We start from the raw sequence: 27,884 nt of genomic DNA, 5'->3' as shown, positions 1-27,884 counted from the left end.
ACTTTTACAATGGACGCCTCAGCTTCAGGTTGGGGAAAACACTTCAGTATTCTTTGAGTTCAGGGAAAGTGGTGTCCACAAAAGAAGTAGCTGTGATCCAATATCAGAGAGCTGGAAGTGATATATCTAGCTCTTTATTTAGAGCATACACAAGAACCAGTCAGTGGTGGTGTAAATAATAATTACTCTGCCATATGCTACATCAACATTCTGGACAGGACTCGCTCTGCACCATAGAACAGTCAGTACAGTCAAATTATTACTTGTGCAGCAAAATACCAAGCAGTAGACAGTCATCCACATTCAAGGTTCAGGTGGATCTATTAAGCAGGTCACAGTTGAAGTCTCAATGACTGTATTTTCAAACAGATTGTATGCAGATGGTGTATTACCACTTAGATATAATGGTGACCTCCAATACCAAGCTCAAGAGGCTCTGCTCCCTGAATCCCGGGATCACACAGAGAGAATAGATGGCCTGTCTTTCAGTTAGGAAGGAATTTTTATCCAAGTCTCCCTCTATTTCCTTTCTTAGGGTCCATTCACACATCCGTATGTGTTTTGCGGATCCAAGGATCCGCAAAACACGGACACTGGCGGACCGCACATTGCCGGCACTATAATAGAAAATGCCTAATCTTGTCTGCAATTGAGGACAAGAATAGGACATGCTCTATTTTATTTGGGAATGGAATTGCGGACCCCGAAGTGCAGATCCGCATTTCCAGATCCGGGCAGCACATAGTGTGGCCCCATAGAAATGAATGGGTCCGCAATTCCATTCCGCAAAATGCAGGACAGAATTGCAGACATGTGAATGGAGTCTAATCCCGAGTGCTAAGGAAAATCAGATACAAGTCTCATAACTTGTATCAGCCAAGAGGGTGTCAGTGTTGCAAGATCTATCATGTAAAGAGCCTTATCTAAAGGTACATCAAGAAGTCTTCATTTTAAGGTTGATGCCTTATTTCCTACCAAAGATCTCATCTGACATGAATGCAAATCAAGAAATTATTCTTTCTTCTTTCAGAATCCTCAATCAGCTAAACCAGAGAAGCTTCATTTATTAGTCATTAGAGGTCCGGGGTCCTTCAGGTCGGCTGACTGGCTGTTTATAGAGAGGCATAAAAGCCAACAGGGTCACACTGACTGATTGGATCAAGAATACTACTAAGGCCCCCTGCTCACGAACGTGTGCACCCCGTTGCCGTATTGCAGACCGCATTTGCGGATCCGCAATACACGGGTGCCGTTCAGTGGGCATTCAGCATCACGGATGCGGACCTATTCACTTGAATGGGTCCGCAAATCCGGAGATGCGGAATGGTGCGGAACGGAAGCACGGAACGGAACCCTACGGAAGCACTACGGAGTGCTTCCGTGGGGTTTTGTCCCGTACTTCCGTTCCGCAAAAAGATATAACATGTCCTATCTTTTTGCAGAACGGCCGGATCGTGGACCCATTCAAGTTAATGGGTCCGCGATCCGCTGTGGCTGCCCGGACTGTGTTCGTGTGCAGGGGGCCTAAGTCTACTTTTTTATCTGAAGTACTCCAGTTACCAGGTGGAGTTACAGCACACTCAACTCGGTCCACTTAGTCGCTTGGGCAAGAAAAAAAGAAAGTGTCATTCAATCAAATCTGCAGGGTTGCTACATGGTCTTCTCCAAGCACCTTTCCAAAAACATTACAAACTAGATGTATCTGCTGCTTGCGACTCAGCCTTTTTACAGACAAGGGCTTATTAAGGCAGCAACTTCTAATCCGCCTCTTGTTTAACTCTGCTTCTTAATATCCTTCTTAATATAAGGAAAGAATAAATTTGCTTATTGAAATGGATCTTTCCTTGAGTCCAAAGGCAGCACAGATATCCATCCCTAATAAAGGAATTGCTTGGAAAAAACATGTGTTCCTAGTCCTAGTGGGTGTGCACTACTTTATAGGGGTAGTTAATTAGGGTGATTTACTAATGATTTGTCTTCTGTCCTAGATGAAAGGAGCAAGACATTAACCCTTTGTGTGTGCTGCATTTGGACTAAAGGAAAGCAAATTTATTCTTTAACTCTTGTAGAGAGATGTTGACTTCACTGTGAGTTAGTGACCAGACCGCTACCTCCTGGGATGGTCCCAGTGTACTGGGCAGCTGACCTACTGGGGTCATAAATACTAGTGCAAAGCACCAGAGACACAGCCTTTGTACGATTCAATGCAGGAAAATCCAAGGCAAACTCAAATCACAGGCATAAGACAAGACACAGAGCACAGGCAGACAAATAGATCAGGAACCCAGACATATGAACGTCATGCACTTGGACAAACTTCAGGAACTTGGACCTTTGGAAACAGCAGACACATACAGAAACTAGGCAAGACTGATCGGAGAAGAACTAGGATGGAATCAAGACAACACACGGAACAGAACAGAATTCAGACTGAGACACAGATCAGACAAATGAACCAAGACATAATTCAGACTGTGACAAACAGAACAATCCACACAATCTATGGACTAGGACAATGACTATAACTAGGGCACAGACAAACTCCAAACAGAACAAACAAGAAAGAGACGAGAGACAAGAAAGTTGCTCAAACAGGGCAGGTAATAGCACTGGAGACATCCACCAAACTGACACAGAACTCAGGACCAGTGGTGGCCAGTTCGCATTGTTTGCTCGCGAACATATCCAGGCTGCCATCTTTTTTCACAAGTCCGGCGAGGCACAGGTAATGTTCAATATATGTCTCATATGTGTGAAGTTCCTCACTAGGTCATAAATGGTTAATGTTTTTCATTTTCCTATTAGTATCCTTGGACACTGTTTCGGGTACTGCTTTGCTTTCTTTAATATGTCGACCAGGATACCTTACTTGAAAGGCATTTGTCAACTTTATGGAATTTTATATTTAATTCATTTTGTGAAAACAGCTTATATTTTAAGACGACAAAAAAAGTAATACTGTAAATACTGATATTTTGATAACAGATGATAATAATAATAATAATAATTTTTTTTAAAAAGCCATTGACAGCTGTGACCATCCAATAATGTGCTTTTGCATTATCCAGAGGGCACACTACTTGTTACATATCCATCTGTATTTCACAGTTCCTGTCTTACTTCTTACAGCATCATGATTTAAGAAAACACATTCATTTTCTTGTGATGATCCTTCGATTTTGAATCTAGAATAGAAGGCATTTTGTTATACAAGGAATGCTTTTATCAAACTGCAGTATTCGGTGGTATTATAAACGTCTTTCACTGTTGTCTGATTTCCACACCTCACAGAACATAGTTACTGTACACAGACATATCTTTCTGAAGAAGACAGGCTAACGCTATGAAGGTATTACTGGTAGTTAGTGGGATCTATGGGAGGCTGATAAACAGCCGCACAGCAGTTCACTTTCATGTATTTATTTTGCGCACTTATATAGCGCTGACTTATTCTGCAGCACTTTACAGACATTATCTTCATTTACTGAGCTCACAATCTAAGTTCCCTATCAGTTAGTCTTTGGAGTATGGGAGGGAACCAGAGAATCTGGAGGAAACCCAGGCAAACACGGGGAGAACATACAAACTCCATGCAGATGTTAAAGTGTCAGGCCCCTTTCACACGACCGTTGGTGTCCCGTTCCCGTATTGCGGATCCGCAATACACGGGCACCATTCCGTTGTCATTCCGCATCACGGATGCGGACCCATTCACTTCAATGGGTCCGCAAATCCGGAGATACGGAACGGAACACTACGGAAGCACTACAGAGTGCCTCCGTGGGGTTACGTTCCGTACTTCCGTCTCGCAAAAAGATAGAACATGTCCTACCTTTTTGAAGAACGGGCGGATCACTGACCCATTGAAGTGAATGGGTCCGCGATCCGCTGCTGCTGCCCCACGGTCGGTGCCCGTGAATTGCGGACCGCTACAGGGGCACAGGACACCTACAGCTGTGTGAAAGAGGCCGAACTGTCATTTCAATTTAAAGAGTCTTCTTAGCCAAGCTGGACGTGAGCATTGCTAAGGAGAATTTGTCTTCAGTTCTACTGAGCGATGAAGACCGGAGTTTTTCCCTATCTTCCTTGAGCCATAACTTTTTTAATTTTTCCATTCACATAGCTGTATGAGGGCTTATTTTTTGAGGGACAAGTTGTACTTTCTAATGGCACCATATAATATGGCATACAATGTAGTGGGAATCGGGGAAAAAAACGCAATTCCTCCACAGTTTTACGGGTTTTGTTCCCACGGCATTCTGTTTGCAAAAAAACTGACCTGTGCCCTTCAATCTCTGGGTCAGTACTATTACAACGAAACCACATATGTATAGGTTTTATTTATGTCTAAATATTGTAAAAATAAAATTAACCCCTTAAAGGGGTTGTCCGAGTTATGAAAGAAAAGAATATAGCACGGAAAATCTGATATATAACTGAGCTAAGCAAGTTTTATCCAAAAGAAAATATATATATTTCCTCATTTCCCTGGTTCTTTTCTGGCTTTTTGTTTACATGCAACACTCTCTGCCCCTCCCCCACTCTGCTAAGGGAGTGACTACAAGAGCTGCCCTGAGTGACATGTCTGCCTGCTGGGAGACTCTGCAGCATGTTGTATATGTAGGACTACAAGTCCCAGCTGTAAAGTGCCATTGCTAATACACACAGGATCTTCCCCCTACCTTCTTGTGCAATGCTCTCTCTAGTCCTTCAGATCCTGAGCCCAGAATTGTCACTGCTGCAGCTAGCCAGTATGTGCAGCTGAGGGGGTTAAGAATCTTAGGAGAGAGCAGACAGCCGGCAGTGAAGGGGGGGGGGGGGGGTGGCCAGCACAGTGAAGTCTCGTTTACAGGCTTGTAAACGACTTTTATCAGAGCAGGGAGAGAAGCTGACATCACAGGTCATGTGACCCTCAGTGAAATATGAGAAACCAGCCCCTGGAGATAAAGTGAGTAAATTGGAAAGCTGTTACATTTGCTTAGTTAGGAACATAGAAAGAACAAAAAAATAACTCGGATAACCCCTTTAAGGACCGATGACGTACATGTACGTCATCGGTCCGGTCTTTAAACATGGCGCCCGCTCGCGCGTGCAGGGGGCACCATGGCTGCAGGGTTTCTGCTATTTTAAATAGCACTAAACCCACTAAATAGAACCACACATGTAGTATGGAAAAATATCTTTATTACACATAATCATATCAACTCAACATTATACAGAAAATATACAATATAAAATCCGCGGGTGAGAGCTATAGAGCCCTCGCAGAGCCCCGAACACATAACATTGCGTTTTTCCCAATTCTACCCCATTTGGATTTTGTTTTCCACTTCCCACTACATGGTATGCAACCGTAAATGGAAAAATAAAAAAGTTAGGACTATAGGAAGGTGGGTAGTGAAAACCAAAAACGCAGAAAAAAAAAATGGCCCCGTCCTTAAGGGGTTAAACTTTGAAAAAAAACAACCATATTCTGACCCCCATAACTATCTACTGAGCTGTGTGGGGGATAATTTTTTCAGGATAATCTGTAGTTTTTATTGATACCATTTTGTAGTGTGTTTGACTTTTTGATGTAATAAATTGGTAGATATTGATTACGTCACTTGCCTCAAAACTAAGAAACTTGCCTGAATGGAACGTTAAAATTAAAAATCTTTAATGTATTAGGCTAGGTCTACACGACGACATTTGTCGCGCAACATTTTGTTGCACTAATGTCGTGCAACAATTTTTACAATGGCAGTCTATGGTGTCGCACTGCAACATGCTGCGACTGCGACGCAACAGTCGCAGGAAATCCATTCGAGATGGATTTTTCTGTGACTGTTGCGTCGCAGTCGCAGCATGTTGCATGTTGCAGTGCGACACCATAGACTGCCATTATAAAAATTGTCACGCAACATTGGTGCGACAAATGCTGCGCCCTATCATAGGTCGCGCGACAAATGTCGTCGTGTAGACCTAGCCTTATACTTGTTTAAAACCAGGAATCAACAACTCTTACTCTTGTCTAGAGCGACTCAGGCTGGGGTGTAGCCCCTAGTGGTGGGGGAGAGGTATTCCAGGTTAAAGGGAACCTGTCACCTGGATTTTGGGTATAGAGCTGAGGACATGGGTTGCTAGATGGCCGCTAGCACATCCACAATACCCAGTCCCCATAGCTCTGTGTGCTTTTATTGTGTAAAAAAAACGATTTGATACATATGAAAATTACCTGAGATGTCTCCGAGCATGAAAATATGACTCTTCTCTGGTCACACAAGTAAGATATGACTCTTTTATGTTAATTTGGAAGTACAAAAATGCATAATACTTATTGAATTTGTCTGCAAATGAAATTAAAAGTGTAATTTATATGTTTAGGGGAACACAATGAACATTTAGAAATGCTCAGTGAGGGGAACATAGTAGAGGTGACAGGTTCCCTTTAAGTGTCTGTACTTCCCATCTCCAGCTCAATAGGTAAAGCACAGAAGGGATACCTCCCTAGACCCTATTAAAGGTTCAGTAACACTGTCTCGCACATATTGGCTACAGTGTTACTATAGCACATAAAACTAAAAGTCTGCAAACATGCAGAACCGGCCGATAGTTATGTATGCAGTAACTGCCTATTAGAGCTGGTTGCAGGGGTTAATAGGATTTGTATCTTGACTCTATTTGATCAGTTTAGATACACTTGGCGTTATTGTAACAACACCTTTTCATTTTGCTCCCACCCCCTCAAGCCAGCCCTGTCTGTCTCTCTCCCGCTCAACGCGTTTCCGTCTGGTGGTGAACCCGCACTTCATCAGGGGCAGATATGAAGTTATCAGATAGATAGAGCATGTAGCATTACATTACTCTGCACGCCACTTTGTGCAGTGTATCTTGGCGCTATGAAAATAAAAAAACTGGTTTTATAGGCTCATACTGTATATGAGCTTCAAAATCATAAAAAAGGGTCAAAATCACCAATCAAAAGTCAATGGTATCAATAAAAACTTCAGATTGTCCAACAAAAAATGAGCCCACACAACTCTAATTATAAAAAAGTTATGGGGGTCAGAATAAGGTCGTGTAAAAAAGATTTTTTTCAAAGTTTACATTTCTTTTTACACTATTTAGACATAAAAAAAACCTATATATATGGGATATCATTGTAATCGTACTGACCCAGAGAATGAAGGGCATTGGTCAGTTTTGCAGCAAACGAAACGCTGTGGGGAAAAAAAAAAAGAAAACTGTGGAGGAATTGCATTTTTTTTCTAATTTCACCCCATTTGGAATTTTACCGCTTCCCACTACATTGTATGCCATTATTAATGGTGACATTAGAAAGTACAACTTGTGCCACAAAAAATAAGCCCTCATACAGCTATGTGACCGGAAATATCAAAAACATATGGCTCAAGGAAGATAGGGAAGATTGAAAAGGTTATGCAAGCCTTTAAAGACTTAAAGGGACACTGACAGGCCCAATAAGCATAATTAGCTGTACATATCCATGCACAGGTCTTCTAATGTGCATTAAAAACATATAAGTATCCCCCCTGTCCACCTTATAAATACAGCAAACTCATGTTTAATACCCTGATGTAATCGCTCTTCTTTCTGCCTAAGGCTGGGCTCACACCTGAGCGTTTTACAGCGCGTTCCTACGCGCTGTAAAACGCTCAACAAGGAGAAACCAATGCTTCCCTATGGGAATGGTTCTCACCTGGGCGTTTTACAGCGCGTACGATCGCGCTGTAAAACGCCCGACGCCCCAAGAAGTACTTGAGCTTCTTTGGGGTGTCTTGTCGCGCGTTCCCGTACATAGACTTCCGGGAACGCGCGACAATGGGCGTTCGCTTGTCTCCGTATGCGCGATTGCAAACGCCGGTACAATCGCGCATACAGAGCGCTCCATCGCGAACGCTCAGGTGTGAACCCAGCGTAAGGGGCGGGGTTTTAGCTTCACTTGCGCCCAGCCAGCCGCGCCCCAACCGCCGCTTTTTGCTTCTGCTGTCTCCGACGTTCCGAGATCCCACAACTTTCTACTGGGCATGCGCGAGATCTCGGAACGTCGGGGACAGCAGAAGCCGCCCAGCGAAGTGAATGGTGGACAGGGGTTATACTTATATGTTTTTAATACACATTAGAAGACCTGTGCATGCATATGTATAGATAATTATGCTTATTGGGCCTGTCAGTGTCCCTTTAAAAAAATGTGTGTATTTCATGAAGAAAAAAAAACATTTTAAATAGGTTTTTGATAGCTTTCCGTACATAACTGACCTGTTTTACAATACAGTGCAAACTGCTCAGAGCTCCTTCTGTCAGACAAACTCTCTTATTGCTTGGTCTGCAGCCAGGGACGTAACTACCATAGCGGCAGACCATGCGACTGCTATGGGGCCCAGGGCAGGAGGGGGCCCAGTCTTAGGCCCCATGCACACGGCCGTGTTTCACAGCCGTGTGCGGGCCGTGGAACCGCGGCCTGGATCCCTCCTGAGAGCAGGAGCGCACGGCGTCACTGGTTGCTATGACGCCGTGCACTCCCTGCTGCTGCCGCAATACAGTAATACACTGGTATGATCTATACCAGTGTATTACTGTACTGTGCCGGCAGCAGGGGGCGCACGGCGTCATAGCAACCAGTGACGCCGTGCGCTCCTGCTCTCAGGAGGGATCCAGGCCGCGGTTCCACGGCCCGCACACGGCTGTGAAACACGGCCGTGTGCATGGGGCCTTAGTTGGGATTATCTCCTCTTCTACTGGGGGTGAAAACGTGGTCAGGACTCTACCCTCTTCTAAAGGAACAACTATTAGCAAATGAGGCAGTGGAGAAATGGCCCGAGGGTCACTGAAAGGGGTTTAGGCAGAAACCCTTCTGTCCTGTGTGGGGGCCCGGTTTGATCCTTGCTATGGGGCCCTTACTTCTCTATGTACCCCTACTGTCTGCAGCCACAGCCTCTTCTCTCCCCAACCATCTTCTAAGCAAATTTATGACAAAATCTAAATTCAAATTTGATTTGGTCATCAATTGTTTTAAAAAAGGAGAAAAAAAGAGGGAGAGACTGGAGACTCAGGAGGAAATTTATCATCAGACCCACTTTCTAACACTAGGGGAGATTTATTAAAACTGGTTTAGTATCCCATAGCAACAGATTGCACCTTTCATTGGTCTTGACTCTGTACGGCACAGAACAGCCTTCAATGTATCGAAAACAGAGCTACATTTTTAATGCTGACCTACCGGCAAAATGTTTTACACCAAAATAAGTACAGTGCAATAATAAAAATTGCATTCAAGGGTATAATTTAAAGCAGGGATGCCCGGATGTTTCAAAACTACAACTCCCAGCATGCCTGGACAGCCTACAGCAGGGCATTGTGGAAGTTGTAGGTTTACAACAGCTGGTGGGCCGCCGGTTAAGCATCCCTGCTTTAAAGGGATTGTCTCACTTCAGCAAATGGCATTTATCCTGTAGAGAAAGTTAATACAAAACACTTACTAATGTATTGTGATTCTCCATATTGCCTCCTTTGTTGGCTGGATTAATTTTACCATCACATTATACACTCTTCATTTTCATGGTTACGTCCACCCTGCAATCCAGCAGTGGTGGTCGTGCTTGCATACTATAGTAAAAAGCGCTGGCCTCTCTAGTGGCCAGGATCACAGGAGAGTGCATAGGCCAAAGCTTTTTCCTATAGGGTGCAAGCACGACCACCACTGCTGGATTGCAGGGTGGTCGTAAGCCCAGGAAACGAGCAGTTTATAATGTGATGGAAAAATTAACCCCGCCATCAAAGGATGCAATATGGAGAATCACAATACATTAGTAAGTGTTTTGTATTAACTTTCTCTACATGATAAACGTCATTTGCTGAAGTGAGACAATCCCTTTAATTTTAGTGCTTATCTTCTGAATATTTCCTTGTATGTTTTGTTAAATTAAAACACAGTTCTTATTTAGGGTAGTAGATTGATAACCGTTTTTTAAATTACTATATTTTTCGGCCCATAAGGCTGGTTTTACACGAGCGACTTCCAACACATTAAACTCGCACCGTATGTCTGCAGCAGCTCCCGTCCTGACCTCCCAGCACTGCCGGGGTCGCATGGCATTATATTGACTTATGATGCTATGTAACCCTTACAGTTCTGGTCAGTGGTATACAATACATTCCAGACCTCTAAGGGTTATATAGCATCATAACTCCGTCCTCCTGGCGTATACCTCTGAGGGAAAGCCAATAACATGATGTAAACCCTGCCTAGTGCACAAGTTTTTTTTACAGAATCCTTTTTTTTTTTTTTTCCTGTTCTTCTGATGGATCACATGAGTGGAAAATGAAACTGAGATGTAAAATCTCCATTATTTGTAGAACAATCATTGGCATTATGTAAAGTATGAGCTTTGTATAATATAATGATTGATATAAAGTAACCCTTTGTAAAAAAAAAAAAAAAAAAAAAGGGCGTCTTCTGGTATGGTAATGGCCCCCTTAAAGAGGACGATGATCTAGCACAGTGATAATGAACCTTTTAGAGACCGAGTGCCCAAACTGCAACCCAAAACGCACTTATTTATCGCAAAGTGCCGACACGGTAATTCACCCTGAATACTACAGTCCAGTATAGTGTATCTTCCCTGTACTTTATCATTTAGCTAAAATAGCTGCCTACAGTCAGTGCGCTGCCTGTGCTGTTCATAGTGTGCCCTGAGCTGATGAATGGCAGGAACAGTCTATGGCATATTGGTACACCACAGACTTATTCCAGGATGTGGGTGCCCACAGGGAGGGCTCTGAGTGCCATAGGTTCGCCACCACTGATCTAGCAGATTGTCGGGAAGGAAGCGTTCTTTCCCAGCAATCTGCTGATCGCTAGCGGAGAAGATCAGTGCATTTACATGTACAGAGTATGGGGAGGATCTGTTGCTAATGCCATTGCTCTTCCGCATACTGTTGTTTCCCAGCAGCAGATTGTGTTTACACAGCACGATCTGCCACCGGGAATAATTTTTTTGTGCTGTACAAAAGATACAATTACCCATTCATCGGGTACTTGGCAGTGCATTTGTAGTGTCCCACTAGGTAAAGGTGGGCACTACACAAGTAAATGTGTTTTATTGCATTTGTGTATTTTCCCTGTGTTAACTGGGTGTCAGGCCTGTCAGGGTGCAGTTTAGCCTCCCAGACGTTAGAGGGAGCTAGAGAGCCCTAGATACATATAGGAAGGCCCAGACAGGGGAGTAGTAGTGTATTCCAGGGGACTAGAGGAGTTACCTCGTCAGCCTGAAGCTCCTGAGGCTAAGGATAGCTCAGTTGAGATACCCCAGTAGTAGGACAGCACCTCCTGGGAGCAACCTGCAGTCACCTGTCAGCGGAAGCAGAGACAGTGTCCTCAGCACAGATAAGTAACACTGATAGGCAGAGGCATTAGAAAGCAAAGCAAGGATTTAATACGAGAGGAAGATATATATTTTACCAAGGATTTAAGCCACCATTTAGGCATCCGGGCCTTGGGATTGAAACCAGACAGGAGTTCTAGGAAGAACAGTGTACGCTATTTCTGAGGAAAGGTACCACCTGATTCTGAGTGCATTGTGGATTTACCCTCTGAGTATCTTGCATAATCAATACCTGCCATCTTGTGAAATAAGCCTGCTTGTGAAGCTTGTGCTCTAAAGGACTGTATTACCATCTGTATGTATAAAGTTGGACTGTTAAGTAAAGCAACGTTTGGTTCACTATACCACCTGTGTGCCTCACTTATTCCAACTATCAACCGGTGTGCCACCGTCACAGGCACTGGCGTCACGAACCTTAACCACCTCCGGACCGCCTAACGCAGATGTGCGGTCCGGAGGTGGCAGCCCTGCGCTCAACGACGCATATACGCGTCATCTCGCGAGGGCCGGGATTTCCTGTGAACGCGCGCACACAGGCGCGCGCGCTCACAGGAACGGAAGGTAAGCGAGTGGATCTCCAGCCTGCCAGCGGCGATCGCTCGAAGATATTTCTCTCACCCAGCATGGGTATATGTAAAATGACACCCCAAAACACATTCCCCAACTTCTCCTGAGTACGGCGATACCAGATGTGTGACACTTTTTTGCTGCCAAGGTGGGCAAAGGGGCACATATTCCAAAGTGCACCTTTCGGATTTCACCGGTCATTTTTTTACAGATTTTGATTGCAAAGTTCTTCTCACACATTTGGGCCCCTAAATTGCCAGGGCAGTATAACTACGCCACAAGTGACCCCATTTTGGAAAGAAGACACCCCAAGGTATTCCGTGAGGGGCATGGCGAGTTCCTAGAATTTTTTATTTTTTGTCGCAAGTTAGTGGAATATGAGACTTTGTAAGGAAAAAAGAGAAAAAAAAAAAATCAGCTTTTTCCGCTAACTTGTGACAAAAAATAAAAAGTTCTATGAACTCACTATGCCCATCAGCGAATACCTTAGGGTGTCTACTTTCCGAAATGGGGTCATTTGTGAGGTGTTTCTACTGTCTGGGCATTGTAGAACCTCAGGAAACATGACAGGTGCTCAGAAAGTCAGAGCTGCTTCAAAAAGCGGAAATTCACATTTTTGTACCATAGTTTGTAAATGCTATAACTTTTACCCAAACCATTTTTTTTTGCCCAAACATTTTTTTTTTTATCAAAGACATGTAGAACAATAAATTTGGCGAAAAATGTATATATGGATGTCGTTTTTTTTGCAAAATTTTACAGCTGAAAGTGAAAAATGTCATTTTTTTGCAAAAAAATCGTTACATTTTGATTAATAACAAAAAAAGTAAAAATGTCAGCAGCAATAAAATACCACCAAATGAAAGCTCTATTAGTGAGAAGAAAAGGAGGTAAAATTCATTTGGGTGGTAAGTTGCATGACCGAGCGATAAACGGTGAAAGGAGTGTAGTGCCGAAGTGTAAAAAGTGCTCTGGTCATGAAGGGGGTTTCACCTAGCGGGGCTGAAGTGGTTAAAGGGACCTTGCCCCAGGCACTCAAAATACCCGTAACATCCAGGGCACCTCATCCACCATCAGGCCTGGTCCCTACATACAGAGTGTGCCCCAGAGGAACCGTGTCTACCTCTCCTTCACTGCCACATGCCTGCCCAGGCTTCTCCAATACAGTGAGTACCCTCGTTTGCCCATAACCGTGACCTCACTTCGCCATACCCTGCAGGTCTGGCGTGTTGCACATTTACACCGCCAGATCATCACTAACGAGTGTTACTAGTAATGCTGGTTAGCAATGATCATTTCAATTGTCGGCCCATAATACGGTATCTTTAATCCAGTCAGGAACAATAGTTTAATCAATCTATTCTTTTACTAAATCATCTGCTCTTGAAAACAAAATATTAATATCTATTTTCATTATTTTATACAAAATGGAAGATACTTCTATGGATTATGGAGACTTTTCTGTTACATCTCTACTATGCGCCATTCCTCTGTTACTCCCCATGAATATTTTTGAAGAAATTGATAACAGGGCATTACTATTCCTCCTGCCAAAGGGTGGTGTCCCTGCAAGTCTGACACTGGCAGCACTGATTATGTCAGACTATGCAGGGACACCCCCCAACTTAACACACAGACGTGCCTTTATCGCAGACTATCGGCCACTCAATCTTGTATCATAGAATGTAGATCGGTTCATAGCAATTTTCATACCGTTTCAATCACTAAATCATCTAAGACTTCATGTTCTGAGAACTTGCCATAGATGTAATAGTAGTAATAGAGTGGATATATATACTTTAATAAGGTGACTTACAGGCTTTCGTTGTATAATGTTCCATTTGTCCAAATCCAGGCTTTATTATCTTCTGTACGTCTCAGACCGATCCAGTAATTGTCTAAACATTTACCCCAGACCAAAAAATCCTGCAATAATAAGAAACAGATCTTAGTTATTACACTTAATTTTATCTCAACATAAACTAGTTCCAGAATCCCCTTCAGGACCAAGGTCAGAGTTGTCTCCAGTTCTGGCTTCTATGGACGGCTGTTAGCTGTGTGAGGCTACCTTCACATCTGCGCTTTTGCTTAATCCGTCAGGGGATCAGAAAAAACGCATCCGGTCAATAATACAACTGTTTGCATCGGTTCAGAACAGATCCGGTCGTATTATCTCCAAAATGAACAATACAGATCCAGCACTAAAACCACTGTAAGTCAATAGGTGACGGATCTAGGGGGTTTTGTGTCTGAAAAAATGGATCCGGCACCATTGACTTACCTTATGTTTCATGCCGGATCCGCCTTGCTCAGTGTCCCATGACGCACAAAAACGCACAGTCTGACAATGGCAGCACTGACTGGATAGAGTCAGACTGTGCAGGTACACCCCCTCACCCCCCAACTGGTTACCTCCCCTCTGTACCCTTACTGCAGACTGCTAGCAACTCATTCATAGCTTCTAGTAGAAATAACAAAGGAATGGCACAACATAGAGCCATAAGAATAGAGGCTCCAGAACTGTTATTACACTGGGAATGCATGTATATATTAAAACAGGCCTGTCAGGAGAGGGGACGGGGCCTCTTTAAGCACCATCACTTTTCAAAAGTAGCAAGGGAAGCACAAGTCAACAAAAAGTTGCAATTTTTGGCATGCGTCAAAATGTGGAGCTTTTATACACCGGGAATCTGATTTAAACCAGTTAGTAAATTCCCCCCGTGTCTACTATACAGTGATTGAGCTTCATTAACCTACGATAACTAGAAAACCTATTTACTTCACTAATCTGTGTGTGTGCTATACATTCGCTTTCAGTTACTCACCAGTTCCTTCTGATTATCTATAAGCGCCAGTGATGCATTATGTGACATACAGAATTCCTGGCTGTTGTCCCATGTATCAGTTTTGTTAGTGAAGTAGTAGCACTTTCCCCGGTACCAGATCCAGTCATCTTCACATGGGACAGGGTTCTGGTTCCTGGCTTCATTTATAATAGTTATCCGTTCATCATCTGTTAACCGTTCATAATCTGTAATCCGTTCATCTGTTTAGAATAACACCATTTAGCGGGGGCAGACAGATACGTCATCACTTTCTGTAGACTGTAACACTCTATGGACACTATTTTGTCAGTTAACTCTGATGAATTTGGCCAGAAGCAGGACCTAATAGAAGGCCTGCGGGCATCTCGCTGACAGGCATAATACAGGGAGTGCAGAATTATTAGGCAAATGAGTATTTTGACCACATCATCCTCTTTATGCATGTTGTCTTACTCCAAGATGTATAGGCTCGAAAGCCTACTACCAATTAAGCATATTAGATGATGTGCATCTCTGTAATGAGAAGGGGTGTGGTCTAATGACATCAACACCCTATATCAGGTGTGCATAATTATTAGGCAACTTTCCTTTGGCAAAATGGGTCAAAAGAAGGACTTGACAGGCTCAGAAAAGGCAAAAATAGTGAGATATCTTGCAGAGGGATGCATCACTCTTAAAATTGCAAAGCTTCTGAAGCGTGATCATCGAACAATCAAGCGTTTCATTCAAAATAGTCAACAGGGTCGCAAGAAGCGTGTGGAAAAACCAAGGCGTAAAATAACTGCCCATGAACTGAGAAAAGTCAAGCGTGCAGCTGCCAAGATGCCACTTGCCACCAGTTTGGCCATATTTCAGAGCTGCAACATCACTGGAGTGCCCAAAAGCACAAGGTGTGCAATACTCAGAGACATGGCCAAGGTAAGAAAGGCTGAAAGACGACCACCACTGAACAAGACACACAGGCTGAAACGTCAAGACTGGGCCAAGAAATATCTCAAGACTGATTTTTCAAAGGTATTATGGACTGATGAAATGAGAGTGAGTCTTGATGGGCCAGATGGATGGGCCCGTGGCTGGATTGGTAAAGGGCAGAGAGCTCCAGTCCGACTCAGACGCCAGCAAGGTGGAGGTGGAGTACTGGTTTGGGCTGGTATCATCAAAGATGAGCTTGTGGGGCCTTTTCGGGTTGAGGATGGAGTCAAGCTCAACTCCCAGTCCTACTGCCAGTTTCTGGAAGACACCTTCTTCAAGCAGTGGTACAGGAAGAAGTCTGCATCCTTCAAGAAAAACATGATTTTCATGCAGGACAATGCTCCATCACACGCGTCCAAGTACTCCACAGCGTGGCTGGCAAGAAAGGGTATAAAAGAAGAAAATCTAATGACATGGCCTCCTTGTTCACCTGATCTGAACCCGATTGAGAACCTGTGGTCCATCATCAAATGTGAGATTTACAAGGAGGGAAAACAGTACACCTCTCTGAACAGTGTCTGGGAAGCTGTGGTTGCTGCTGCACGCAATGTTGATGGTGAACAGATCAAAACACTGACAGAATCCATGGATGGCAGGCTTTTGAGTGTCCTTGCAAAGAAAGGTGGCTATATTGGTCACTGATTTGTTTTTGTTTTGTTTTTGAATGTCAGAAATGTATATTTGTGAATGTTGAGATGTTATATTGGTTTCACTGGTAAAAATAAATAATTGAAATGGGTATATATTTGTTTTTTGTTAAGTTGCCTAATAATTATGCACAGTAATAGTCACCTGCACACACAGATCCCCCTAAAATAGCTAAAACTAAAAACAAACTAAAAACTACTTCCAAAAATATTCAGCTTTGATATTAATGAGTTTTTTGGGTTCATTGAGAACATGGTTGTTGTTCAATAATAAAATTAATCCTCAAAAATACAACTTGCCTAATAATTCTGCACTCCCTGTACAGTGCAATAAACATGTTAAGTCCCCTAGTGAGAGTTTAGAGAAAAAGCAAAAAAAGGCTTAATAAAATATTTAAAATATAAAAAAAACACAAAAAATAACAAATACAAATCCATGATTATGTCAAAAATGAAAAACAGATACACATAACCTGTACACATAAATATATTGGCAACATCCCGACCTATAAGAAAGGAAGAATAAAAGGCATATTCTCTCACCTGCTAAAATAAAGAAATATATTGTATCTTAATTAATATTGGTGCCGCTCATCTTTTCCTGGAGGAGTCCTGCTCTTTATACAGTGCTGTGCCCCAGCTGCTGCAGAACATATTATACACCTCAGATGCTGCAGATCTTTTTTAAAAGCAGGAGGATCTTTTATATGAGCACACCAGTGATATACCTCTGCCATGGCTGACACTTCCCAGGCTTGATTGTCAGACCTTGGATTTGCCGGAGCACCTGTGACAGGTGGGTCAGGTGATCATCCCAGGTGTGACTGAACAGAACAATGTCATCCAGGTAAGCTACGGCAAACCCTTCAAACTCCTCGAGCAGCTGGTTAACCAAGCGCTGGAAAGTGGCAGGTGCAGTTTTCATGCCAAAGGGCATTACTACGTATTCATAGAGCCCAAAAGGAGTGATAAAGGTGGACCTCTCCTGGGCTTCCTTCTCTCAGGGCACAAAGACCATCTTACTGTTTTTTATTGCTACATTCACCTGACCGGTCTCTGGACAGGACATGGAAGAGGTGATGACCCCCTACAGGAATGGAAAGGGAGGGGTTGGCTACTCCTAACAATAATTTTAACATCTGGATCCCTCTATCACTACACCGCCCTGTACCCTATGACAGATTTTATCAGGCGAGTGGGACTCTTTGAGAACAGGCATGGATTGGGCGAAGTTATAGGCGCGGCTTAGTGTGAAACAAATTTGCTGTGGCGCACTGTGCGCGCCGCCGAGGTTATCCCTCTTTCTGTGAAATTGGGTGGAAGGTGTTTGTGTTTGTAGCTGGTGGGGGGGACTTTGGGGGAGATGCCATGCTAAATCCTTGCCCCAGGTGCTGGAAAGTCTAGCTACACCTCTGTAGAAGCAGCTGCGCCTGGTACTGGTCCATTCAAGAGAATGGTACTTAGCTGCAGTACCAGCCACATTCATATGGAAGGTGCTATTAGTACAGTCGTGGCAGTCATACCATTATGCCAATATTCTGTTTAAGAAAAGGACTGGCACTCGTCACTGCAGCCATTTTTCTAATGCACATTACACAGGTATTCTGGCGAATCTGGTTAACTAATATACATAGGCAGGTTCTCCATCACTGAAAAAGATGCTTAATATGTTGAAGTAAAAAATCTCAAATGTTTTTAATACTTTAGCTAAAGGTTGTACTTACCAGTATTCCTGACAGGGCAGACTTGGACGGCCAATACGGTTATCACAGACAGCAGGATAAGAATCAGGACAACCAGGAAGCGCACTGCATAGAAGAACATGTCTGATTGATACTTGTGGAAGAGAAGACAATTACACTTACAGCATCATTTCCAGATGTCACTGAAGACACAGTACGTGTGGATTGTATATGAGATTACAGCCCAAATCATTTCTCAGCCCCTTCTCCTTGTATTACCTAAATATTAAACGCTAGAATCCTAGTACCAGTTATGTATGACACGGCACGTTTTGTACCTTCTTCAATCATTTTGAAAAGTGTCAAGAAAACAATCTTGGCGAAGAGGATTCCTTAAAGATGGATGATTTATTAACAGAGTGGGCCTTTTTGTGGGCTCAAATATTAATGTAAAGTACTCCAGTCAAAAGGCAACTACTAAAAGTTTTCATGAAACTACAGTATACAGATGTGTTCTCCCTTACCTGTCCTCATGACTAGACACGTCCTAATATGCATCTACCTGTAACAGCATGGCCGGCATTTTAAAACAACATGCCATTGCAATATTGTGTCACAGGATCTCTATTCTGTAGGAGTGTGTGTGCTGCCACCCAGTGGTTGTGATGGGAATTGCAGTCCCTGAAGGGTATTCTAGCATATTCCAATGTGTTGTTGAATTGGATCCATGAGAAATTGAAGTTCTTAACTAAGGTAATGGCGAGGACAGATCTGTAGTCAATGCTTCTGAGCAGTGTCAGAATGGGGTTCCTAGGACCCACCAGAGGAAATTATTAAGGCCCAACACTAGGGTTGCCACCCAGCCGGTATCTCACCGGCAAGGCTGGTATTTTAGTGGCCCTGCCGGTGCCGGTGATTTTTTTTCTACCGGCAATGTTAATTGCTGGTATTTTCCTACAAGGCCTGCTACTAATGAGCGCTTCCACTGTGGAGCGCTCATTATTGCAGCCTTTACCTCCCCCTGTGTTAATTTAAAAAAAATAACTCACCTCCTCCATTTGATTGCACCGCGGTGAACACTCGCTGCTGACTGGAGGACAGGACCTGTGAGACGTCATTACGCTGTAGCGCAGGTCCTGTCCTGAGCATCCAGTCAGCAGGCAGCGTTCACAGCGGCGCCATCAAATGGAAGAGGTGAAAGTTTTTTTTTTGTTGCAGAAGCAGATAAGGGGTTACTAGTGTAACATAGTAACATAGTAACATAGTACATAAGGCCGAAAAAAGACATTTGTCCATCCAGTTCGGCCTGTTATCCTGCAAGTTGATCCAGAGGAAGACCCCTCTCTAGTAGCTATAGCCTGTAATATTATTACACTCCAGAAATACATCCAGGCCCCTCTTGAATTCCGTTATTGTACTCACCATCACCACCTCCTCAGGCAGAGAGTTCCATAGTCTCACTGCTCTTACCGTAAAGAATCCTCTTCTATGTTTGTGTACAAACCTTCTTTCCTCCACACGCAGAGGATGTCCCCTCGTCACAGTCACAGTCCTGGGGATAAATAGCTGATGGGAGAGATCTCTGTACTGACCCCTGATATATTTATGCATATTAATTAGATCTCCCCTCAGTCGTCTTTTTTCTAAAGTGAATAACCCTAATTTTGATAATCTTTCAGGGTACTGTAGTTGCCCCATTCCAGTTATTACTTTAGTTGCCCTCCTCTGGACCTTCTCCAGCTCTGCTATGTCTGCCTTGTTTACAGGAGCCCAGAACTGTACACAGTACTCCATGTGCGGTCTGACTAGCGATTTGTAAAGTGGTAGGACTATGTTCTTATCACGGGAATCTATGCCCCTTCTGATGCAACCCATTATCTTGTTGGCCTTGGCAGCAGCTGCCTGACACTGGTTTTTGCAGCTTAGTTTGCTGTTTATTAAAATTCCTAGAGCCTTTTCCATGTCAGTGTTACAGAGTGTTTTACCATTTAGTATGTACGGTTGACTTGCATTTTTCCTTCCCATGTGCATAACTTTACATTTATCAGTGTTAAACCCCATCTGCCACTTATCTGCCCAAGCCTCCAGTCTATCCAGATCCCTCTGTAGTAGTATACTGTCCTCTGTAGTATATATGCAGTATACTGTCCTCTGTAGTATATATACAGTATACTGTCCTCATCAGTGTAAATTACTTTACACAGTTTAGTGTCATCTGCGAAAATTGATACTTTACTGTGCAAGCCTTCTACAAGATCATTAATAAATATATTGAAGAGAATAGGGCCCAATACTGACCCCTGAGGTACCCCACTAGTGACAGTGACCCAATCTGAGTGTGTACCGTTAATAACCACCCTCTGTTTTCTATCACTGAGCCAGTTACTTACCCACTTACAGACGTTTTCTCCCAGTCCGAGCATTCTCATTTTATATACTAACCTTTTATGTGGTACAGTGTCAAATGCTTTGGAGAAGTCCAGATATACGACATCCATTGATTCGCTGCTGTCAAGTCTAGAACTTACCTCCTCATAGAAACTGATTAAATTAGTCTGACATGACCGATCCCTCATGAAGCCATGCTGATATGGCGTTATTTGCTTATTTCTGTTGAGATGTTCTAATATAGCATCTCTCAGAAAACCTTCAAACAGTTTACCCACAACAGATGTTAAACTTACCGGCCTATAGTTTCCAGGCTCTGTTTTTGGCCCCTTTTTGAATATTGGCACCACATATGCCATGCGCCAATCCTGTGGGACATTCCCTGTCAGTATAGAGTCTGTAAATATCAGAAATAAGGGTCTGGCTATGACATTACTTAATTCCTTTAGGATACGGGGGTGTATGTCATCCGGTCCTGGCGATTTGTCTATTTTAATCTTTTTAAGTCGCTGATGTACTTCTTCCTGGGTCAGACAGGGCACTTTTAATGGGGAATTTATTTTTGCATTCTGCATGTCATCTGACAATTTATTTTCCTCAGTGAATACATTGGAGAAAAAAATATTTAACAGCTTTGCTTTCTCCTCATCGCTCTCTGCGACTCCCCCCTCATTACTCTTTAACGGGCCGACACCTTCAGATTTATACTTTTTAACATTTATATAATTGAAGAACATTTTAGGGTTAGTTTTACTCTCTTTGGCAATTAATCTCTCGGTCTCTAGTTTGGCCGCTTTTATTTGTTTTTTACATGTTCTATTTTTTTTCTTATAGTTTTTCAGTGCTTCCGTGCTCCCCTCCTGTTTCAGTGAATGATATGCTTTCTTTTTGTCATTTATTGCTTTCTTTACAGTTCTATTTATCCACATTGGTTTCTTTTTGTTCCTTAACCTTTTATTCCCATACGGTATGTACCTCTCACAATGAGATTTTAGGATGTTTTTAAAGATATCCCATTTTGTGGCTGTATTTTTATTTTTGAGGACTTTGTCCCAGTTAGTTTGGCCTATGGCCTCTCTTAGTTGGCTAAATTTAGCTTTTTTGAAGTTTGGTATTTTTGTTCCTCCCTGTAGAAACGCTCTTTTGAATGATAATTGGAAGGTTATTACTTTGTGGTCACTATTTCCCAGGTGTCCCCCAACCTGCACGTCTGTTGTTCTGTCCGGCCTATTGGTTAATACTAAGTCCAGTATGGCCGTCCCTCTAGTCGGGTCCTGAACCAGTTGGGAGAGGTAATTGTCTTTGGTTATTGCCAAGAACCTGTTTCCTTTATGAGATATACAAGTTTCAGTTTCCCAGTCTATATCTGGGTAGTTGAAGTCCCCCATAATAACCACCTCATTATGATTTGCCGCCTCGTCTATCTCGTTTAGTGGGGGGCATTATTCTTATTGGGGGCACTAATTGGGGCATTCTAACTGGGGGGCACTAATGGGGGCATTATTCTAACTGGGGCACTAATGGGGGCAATATTTTAACTGAGGGCACTAATGCTGGGCATTATTCTAAATGGGGGCACTCATGGGGACATTATTCTTACTGGGGGGCACTAATGGGGGCATTATTTTAACTATGGGCACTAATGGGGGCATTATTCTAACTGGGGGGCACTAATGAGGGGCATTATTATTCCTGGGGGGCACAAATAGAGGCTTTATTCTTCCTGGGGGGCATTAATTCTGGGGTGCACTAATGGGGGCGTTATTCTTACTGGGGGGCACAATGGGGGCATTATTTTTACTGGAAGCACTAATGGGCCATTACTCTTAATGGGGACATTAATTCTGTGGTGCACGGATGGGGGCATTACCATTAATGAGGGGCACTAATGGGGCATTAATATTACTGGGGCATTAATATGGACAGTATTAATTCTGGGAGTCAATAATGGGGGCATTAATATTATTGGGAGCCACAGTATGATAGTGACTTAATGCCCCGTGTTAAGCCACCCCCCACAACCACACCCCTTTTGGGGCGTGGCTTAACTTGGCCGTTATTTTTTGTTGGGAAAGGTGGTAACCCTACCCAACACCTATATCATTAAAAGGGTTTTCCTAGACTTATACTGATGACCTATCCTCAGATCTAGTATCTCATTTCAAGATCAGTTTACGTTCCTTTAGAATAAATAGAACAAACACTTTTATTTAAAATGGATCTTGTTTCTTACGTGAGCACAATTTTCCTACTGACAGATCGGTGTTCTTATGTTCTAGAGGCTGTTCTCAGTACCGCAGTTACAAGTGTTACTTTTAATACACTACGTGAATTTTCATCATATGTTAATTCTGGTTTATTTTCTTACATAATAAGGGGTACGTTAATTAACTGGCGTAGATTTAGACTATTTTCTATGCCTAAAACAGGTGTAGAAAATGATTAGTGTAGACCTGGTGCGAGCGAGAAAAAGTCGCAGATTGCTGCGCCAGAAAGACGCCTAATTTAGATGTATTTCTGAAAGTAAATGACCCCCCCCCCCCCCCCCCCCTAAGTGTCTAGCTCAAGAAAATCTTCCAGCTTGAAGAAGATATGGGATGGGAATAGTGAGCTTTGTTTTTCCAATGACATTTCCATGGTGACACACTAAATACTCTAAATAAATAACACTTTTATTTGGATAAATAAGGCCGTGTTGCTTTATTTTGAGGTTACCCATAAAATTGCACCAATAAATATTTAATTAATAATCCATAAAGAATAAATAACCATAAATAGATAATCTCATAAATAACCAATGAATCTTGAACAAAAGTCCACCCAGCAAAGTCCACCCTGGGCGACAAATTCCCACAAGCCATGCCTCTAAAAGAGCATGGCCCCCCAAAAAAAGCAACACAGCCACTTCTCAATCGCATTCTGAAGACCAAGTTAAAAATATCCAGACCCACCTCTGACAAGTGCACATTGTCAGATCTGTATAGTCCTGGAACAGAGCCTTCCAAATCAATGTGTCTATAACTAAAACCTCCTAAAACTGGTAAAAATGTTGACATGGTACTGTTGATCCGCTTTATAATCTTATTGAAAACCAAACCATCTTTAGCAAGACCATATTAATCTCGGGACGATCTCAGAAAAAAAACGGAGTGGCATCCGGAAATAAGCATTTCAACAGGGCCATGTCTTTTTTCATTTCCCATATTAAATCCAAAGTTTTAATACGACCTATGTATGTCATTACCCCCAGGATGCAAAACTAAAACATACGGGGCAGGCCTTCTAACAGCTAGTCTTTTAATCTCATTTAGAAGGTCCTTCTATTTCAAACCCCTTACACCGAACCAAAAAATATGCATTTTATTGGACTCAAAGTATAAGTTCTCAGAGTAAAGTCTCTTCCCGGCTCTCTTCTGAGCCCAATATATGAACGAATGTCCAATAACCCAATGTCCAATAACAGTCTAATTTTCAGCCAAGCTGTCACAGCTCTGACTGGACACAAAAACAAATTAGACAAATTGACCCCGGCCCAACTGGTCCATCTTAGAACGTCTAATCAGAAGACCTAGAACTAGCTACTAACTCCCCGATCCTGAAAGCCCCCAAAAATGCCAAGATGAAAACCGTTCTAAACAAAATCACTTCAAACTGATCTTTAGTAACATTAGGAAGAATGACCAACATTTTTCCTAACAAATCCAAAGAAATAGGAGGTCTCAAATCTGCATTAGCCTTGTGATATCCTTTCAACATCTGCTTAATTAGAAATAAATTAGAGAGAGGTACCTGACCAAATAACCTCTGAAAGAATGACACTCTAGCCACTATCCTAGCAATATGAGAGCAAGAAAACTTTTTGGACATAAGCGATGAAACAAAAAGCAGACCTAACTTTTCAAAATTACCTGACGGTTTTTCTTGAACTGATTGACTAAACAACAACCAATCCCTCCATGCGGCTGCATAAGAAGCCCATGTTCTAGGTGCAACAGAACTAAGGATACTATCAGCTATTAATCCAGCAGAAGGTCCCATAAGTGTGGAGGACAATGGGTCCCTACTTGCTCTGCCGATGGAACCAACTCCTGAAATTTCCTCCACTGAAAAAAAGAGCCGGCTATATCATTGTTTCTACCAGGAATGTGCTTTGCTTTCAACCAAATGTTACAGGGCATACAGCACAACAACAAATACCTCAACAATCACACTGTCCTCTCACATTTAGAAGACAGTGTATTGATGGCAAAAACCACACCTTTATTATCTGTAAAAAGACAAATCCTCTTATTCTTAAAAAACGAACCCCAAACTAATATAGCAACTAAATCCGGAAATAATTTTAAGATCACAATATTAGAAGTAAATTTCTTTTCTACCCAAAAATCTGGCCAAGTTCCTACAGACCATTTATTATTATAGAAGGCTCCAAAACCAAAGTTCACTGCTGCATCAGTAAATAACTTCAAAGAATCTAAATTCTTCCTGCCAACAACTCCTACCATTAAACTTAGTAAAGAATTCCAGCCACATAGACATATCCTCCTTAAGGGCTTGTTCACACGACCGTGCCATGTTTTGCGGTTTGCAAATTGCGGATCCGCAAAACACGGATGCCACCCATGTGCCTTACACAATTTGCGGAACGGAACTGGCGGCCATTATAGAAATACCTATTCTTGTCCGCATAATGGACAAAAATAGGACATGACTCATAATTTTTGTGGGGCCACGGAATTGAGCAACGGATGCGGACAGCACCATCTTTTGCGGCCCGATTGAAGTGAATGGGTCCGCATCCAAGCTGCAAAAAATGCGGCTCGGATGCGGAACCAAACCGTGGTTGTGTGAATGAGCCCTATGAGGTCTAGTTAATCTAACATGTGCTGCAGGGGAACGCAAACCTCTTGTAGCAAAGTACATCCACTCAGAAAAAACACAACGCATTGGAATTATTCTACAAGCAAAATTCTGTGAGCCTAAAAGAGATTGCAATTCCCTCAAGGTGCATTTATTCTTGGCTAATAACTTCACTATAATGATCTAATCGAATTTAACTTAACCTTAGATAAACGAAACTCAATCTTGACACTATCAATAACAATACCTAAAAATTATAAACAAACACAAGGGTAAACAGTTTTTGCTTCAGCAATAGGGATACCAAACTGCTTAGACATACCAATAAAACATTGTAACAACTTAGAACACAACTGAGAACCAAAAAAAAACTACAAACAGAAAATCAAGTTCAAGTAATGTAAAACACCTCCTTCTGGAATACTAACCTGAACTACCCAATGCAAAACCGTAGTCTTTGGAAAAGACAGGTGGTGAATAAGCTGAAACTTATTCGCCTCCTTCTTCGGAACCACTCCCAGCGGAGACACTTGCAAATTCGAAAATGGCGGATCCACAAAAGGACCCGCCATTCTGCCTAACGCAACTTCCTTACTAAGTTTCTCTGCCACTACGTCCGGATGCTCCCTGGCCGACCTAAAATTCTTCTTTAACAACAGCGCCTCCCCGGGAACAAACAGAATTCGAAAACCCTGCACAAACCCCCCCCCCCCTCCCGCAACAACGCCACCCCTTCCCTATCTGGATATCTATCTAAGAACGGCTCCATCCTTTCCAGGCGGACCGGCGTCTCCCCCTTTGCTATTGCCATCCCCCCTCTTTGTCCATTACCCCTAAAGCACCGCGCCGCTGCATGAGATCCCCAACATGTGGAGCATTTGTGCTTAAATTTGCACTTAGCTCCGAATTTACAGTTCCCATCATTGAATGAGAAGCACAGGCCCTTTGCGGACGCAACAGCGATACTGGCTTGCCCCCCGATTTCCCCCCAAAGGACTGCCCTGACCTAACAGGTGCCATCCCCTTCAGCCACAAAGCTATATCTTTGTGGTCCCACCTTATCTCTTGACGTACTGCCTTTCTGTGCCTAAACTGCTCATTGTATCTCAGCCAAGCTATCCCCCATATACCCTATACACCTCCCTGATCGTGTCCAGATAACAAAACAACGTTGAACAGCACTCCGGCGCCTTCTCCCCTATCACACTTTCTAATATCGCAAACGCCTGCAGCCAGTTCTGAAAAGTCAGCGGTATCATACGATATCTACACTTCTCTTCCTCCTTCCGTAACATATACAGGTTAAACTTATCCAATGGAAGCAAAGAAAAAATCTCCACATACTCCCCCCTCCAAATACGCTCCCTTACCTCCTGCTTTAAATGAGCCCCCAATGGACCCTCAAAGCAGACATATACCTCCATCTTTGCTTTATCATCCAACCGCACCGTTTATTTGTCCGCTCCCCAGCCTGCCTGTGGTTGCACCGACACCACAGTGCTCCTTGACCCTACATTACCACCTCACCCCATGTTAGACCCCTCAGGTCCCCTGTCACCCCCCACGCCGGTAACGGGGACAACCCTGCCATACCCCAACCCGCCAGTAGGCCTGCCAATCCCCCCAGCATGTGCCCTAAGCCCCTACCCAAATCCGCCTGGGGCCCACCACCTCACACACTAAACGCCGCTACCTGCGCTAAGGGTCCCCAAGAAATCTCACCTGGGTGCTGTGACCCCACCATCCAAAAATCCTAAGTCCAGATGTCCAGTCCTTTGCACCGCTCAACTTCATCCTGACGCTGTCCCCCCTGGCTCCACTCCTACCAGGAACGTTAGGGCTGTTCTCCTCCATGGACAGGACAGAGGGGGCGGAGCTTCTCCCTGGCTGCAGGCTGGAAGATAGTGATGGGGGCCTGCTGCACACCTCCACCGGCACCACAGCAGCCCTGTGTCTCTTGCCACCATGATCACGTGGGGGGGCACCTCCCTCACCAGGACATGAGAAGGTGCCTACTGCTCCTGGTCCCGCATCGATGCCACATCCAGATGAAGGAGGTGACCGGGCCCGGCCACCTCGTAGGCTCCGCCTGCAGGTCGGATTCCTCCCACGCCGGGGGGGTGCGGGAGGATAGTGTCCCCGCTGGTCCCCGGCGTGGAGGGTCCTAGGTAGTGCTCTGTCATCTGCGCTAAGCCCGGGTGGAGGACTATGGGCTAAAGCGCGCCGGCGGCCTGGTCTACCGCGGCTGGGACGCCAAGTGCTGAGGCGGTGCAGAAGCCTCAGCCGCCCCCCCCCCCTGAATAGATGCTGCAGCTGCTCTTGGACCTAGCCAAGACCCCGAACCTCCGCAGCCTCCCGCAGACACCTTATGGTGACATCCAGTTGCTCCATCAGTACGCTTTTTAGATTAAATAACGTGGACTCACTACTCTCTTTTTTCCTCACCTAAAATGGCACCCTTCTTCTCCCTGTCTCCTTCTTTTATCCCCTCAACCCCCACCCCTAAACTCCACTTAACCAATCCCTAACCCCCTGATCTCCATAATCCGCCCCCCT

General features: G+C 43.5%; 1 protein-coding gene across 2 annotated transcripts in view; it reads right to left on the bottom strand.

Moving 5' to 3' along the window:
- Positions 1-1,448: 1,448 nt before the first annotated feature.
- The window catches only part of LOC122941300 (C-type lectin domain family 2 member A-like), a 41,143-nt gene continuing 14,707 nt past the window's right edge, over positions 1,449-27,884 (bottom strand). For both annotated transcript variants that reach the window (XM_044298421.1, XM_044298420.1), the window contains 4 exons: positions 18,123-18,206; positions 14,780-15,000; positions 13,771-13,880; positions 1,449-3,185 (listed from right to left, as the gene is read on the bottom strand). In XM_044298421.1, the coding sequence (XP_044154356.1) occupies positions 3,077-3,185; positions 13,771-13,880; positions 14,780-15,000; positions 18,123-18,206 (524 nt within the window). In that variant the 3' untranslated portion in view covers positions 1,449-3,076. The remainder of the gene's footprint in view (positions 3,186-13,770; positions 13,881-14,779; positions 15,001-18,122; positions 18,207-27,884) is intronic.

This window comes from Bufo gargarizans, chromosome 6, assembly GCF_014858855.1.
Source record: "Bufo gargarizans isolate SCDJY-AF-19 chromosome 6, ASM1485885v1, whole genome shotgun sequence".
NCBI lineage: Eukaryota > Metazoa > Chordata > Amphibia > Anura > Bufonidae > Bufo > Bufo gargarizans.
Note: the sequence above shows the minus strand (reverse complement) of the source record. Positions and strands in the feature narration are given on the sequence as shown.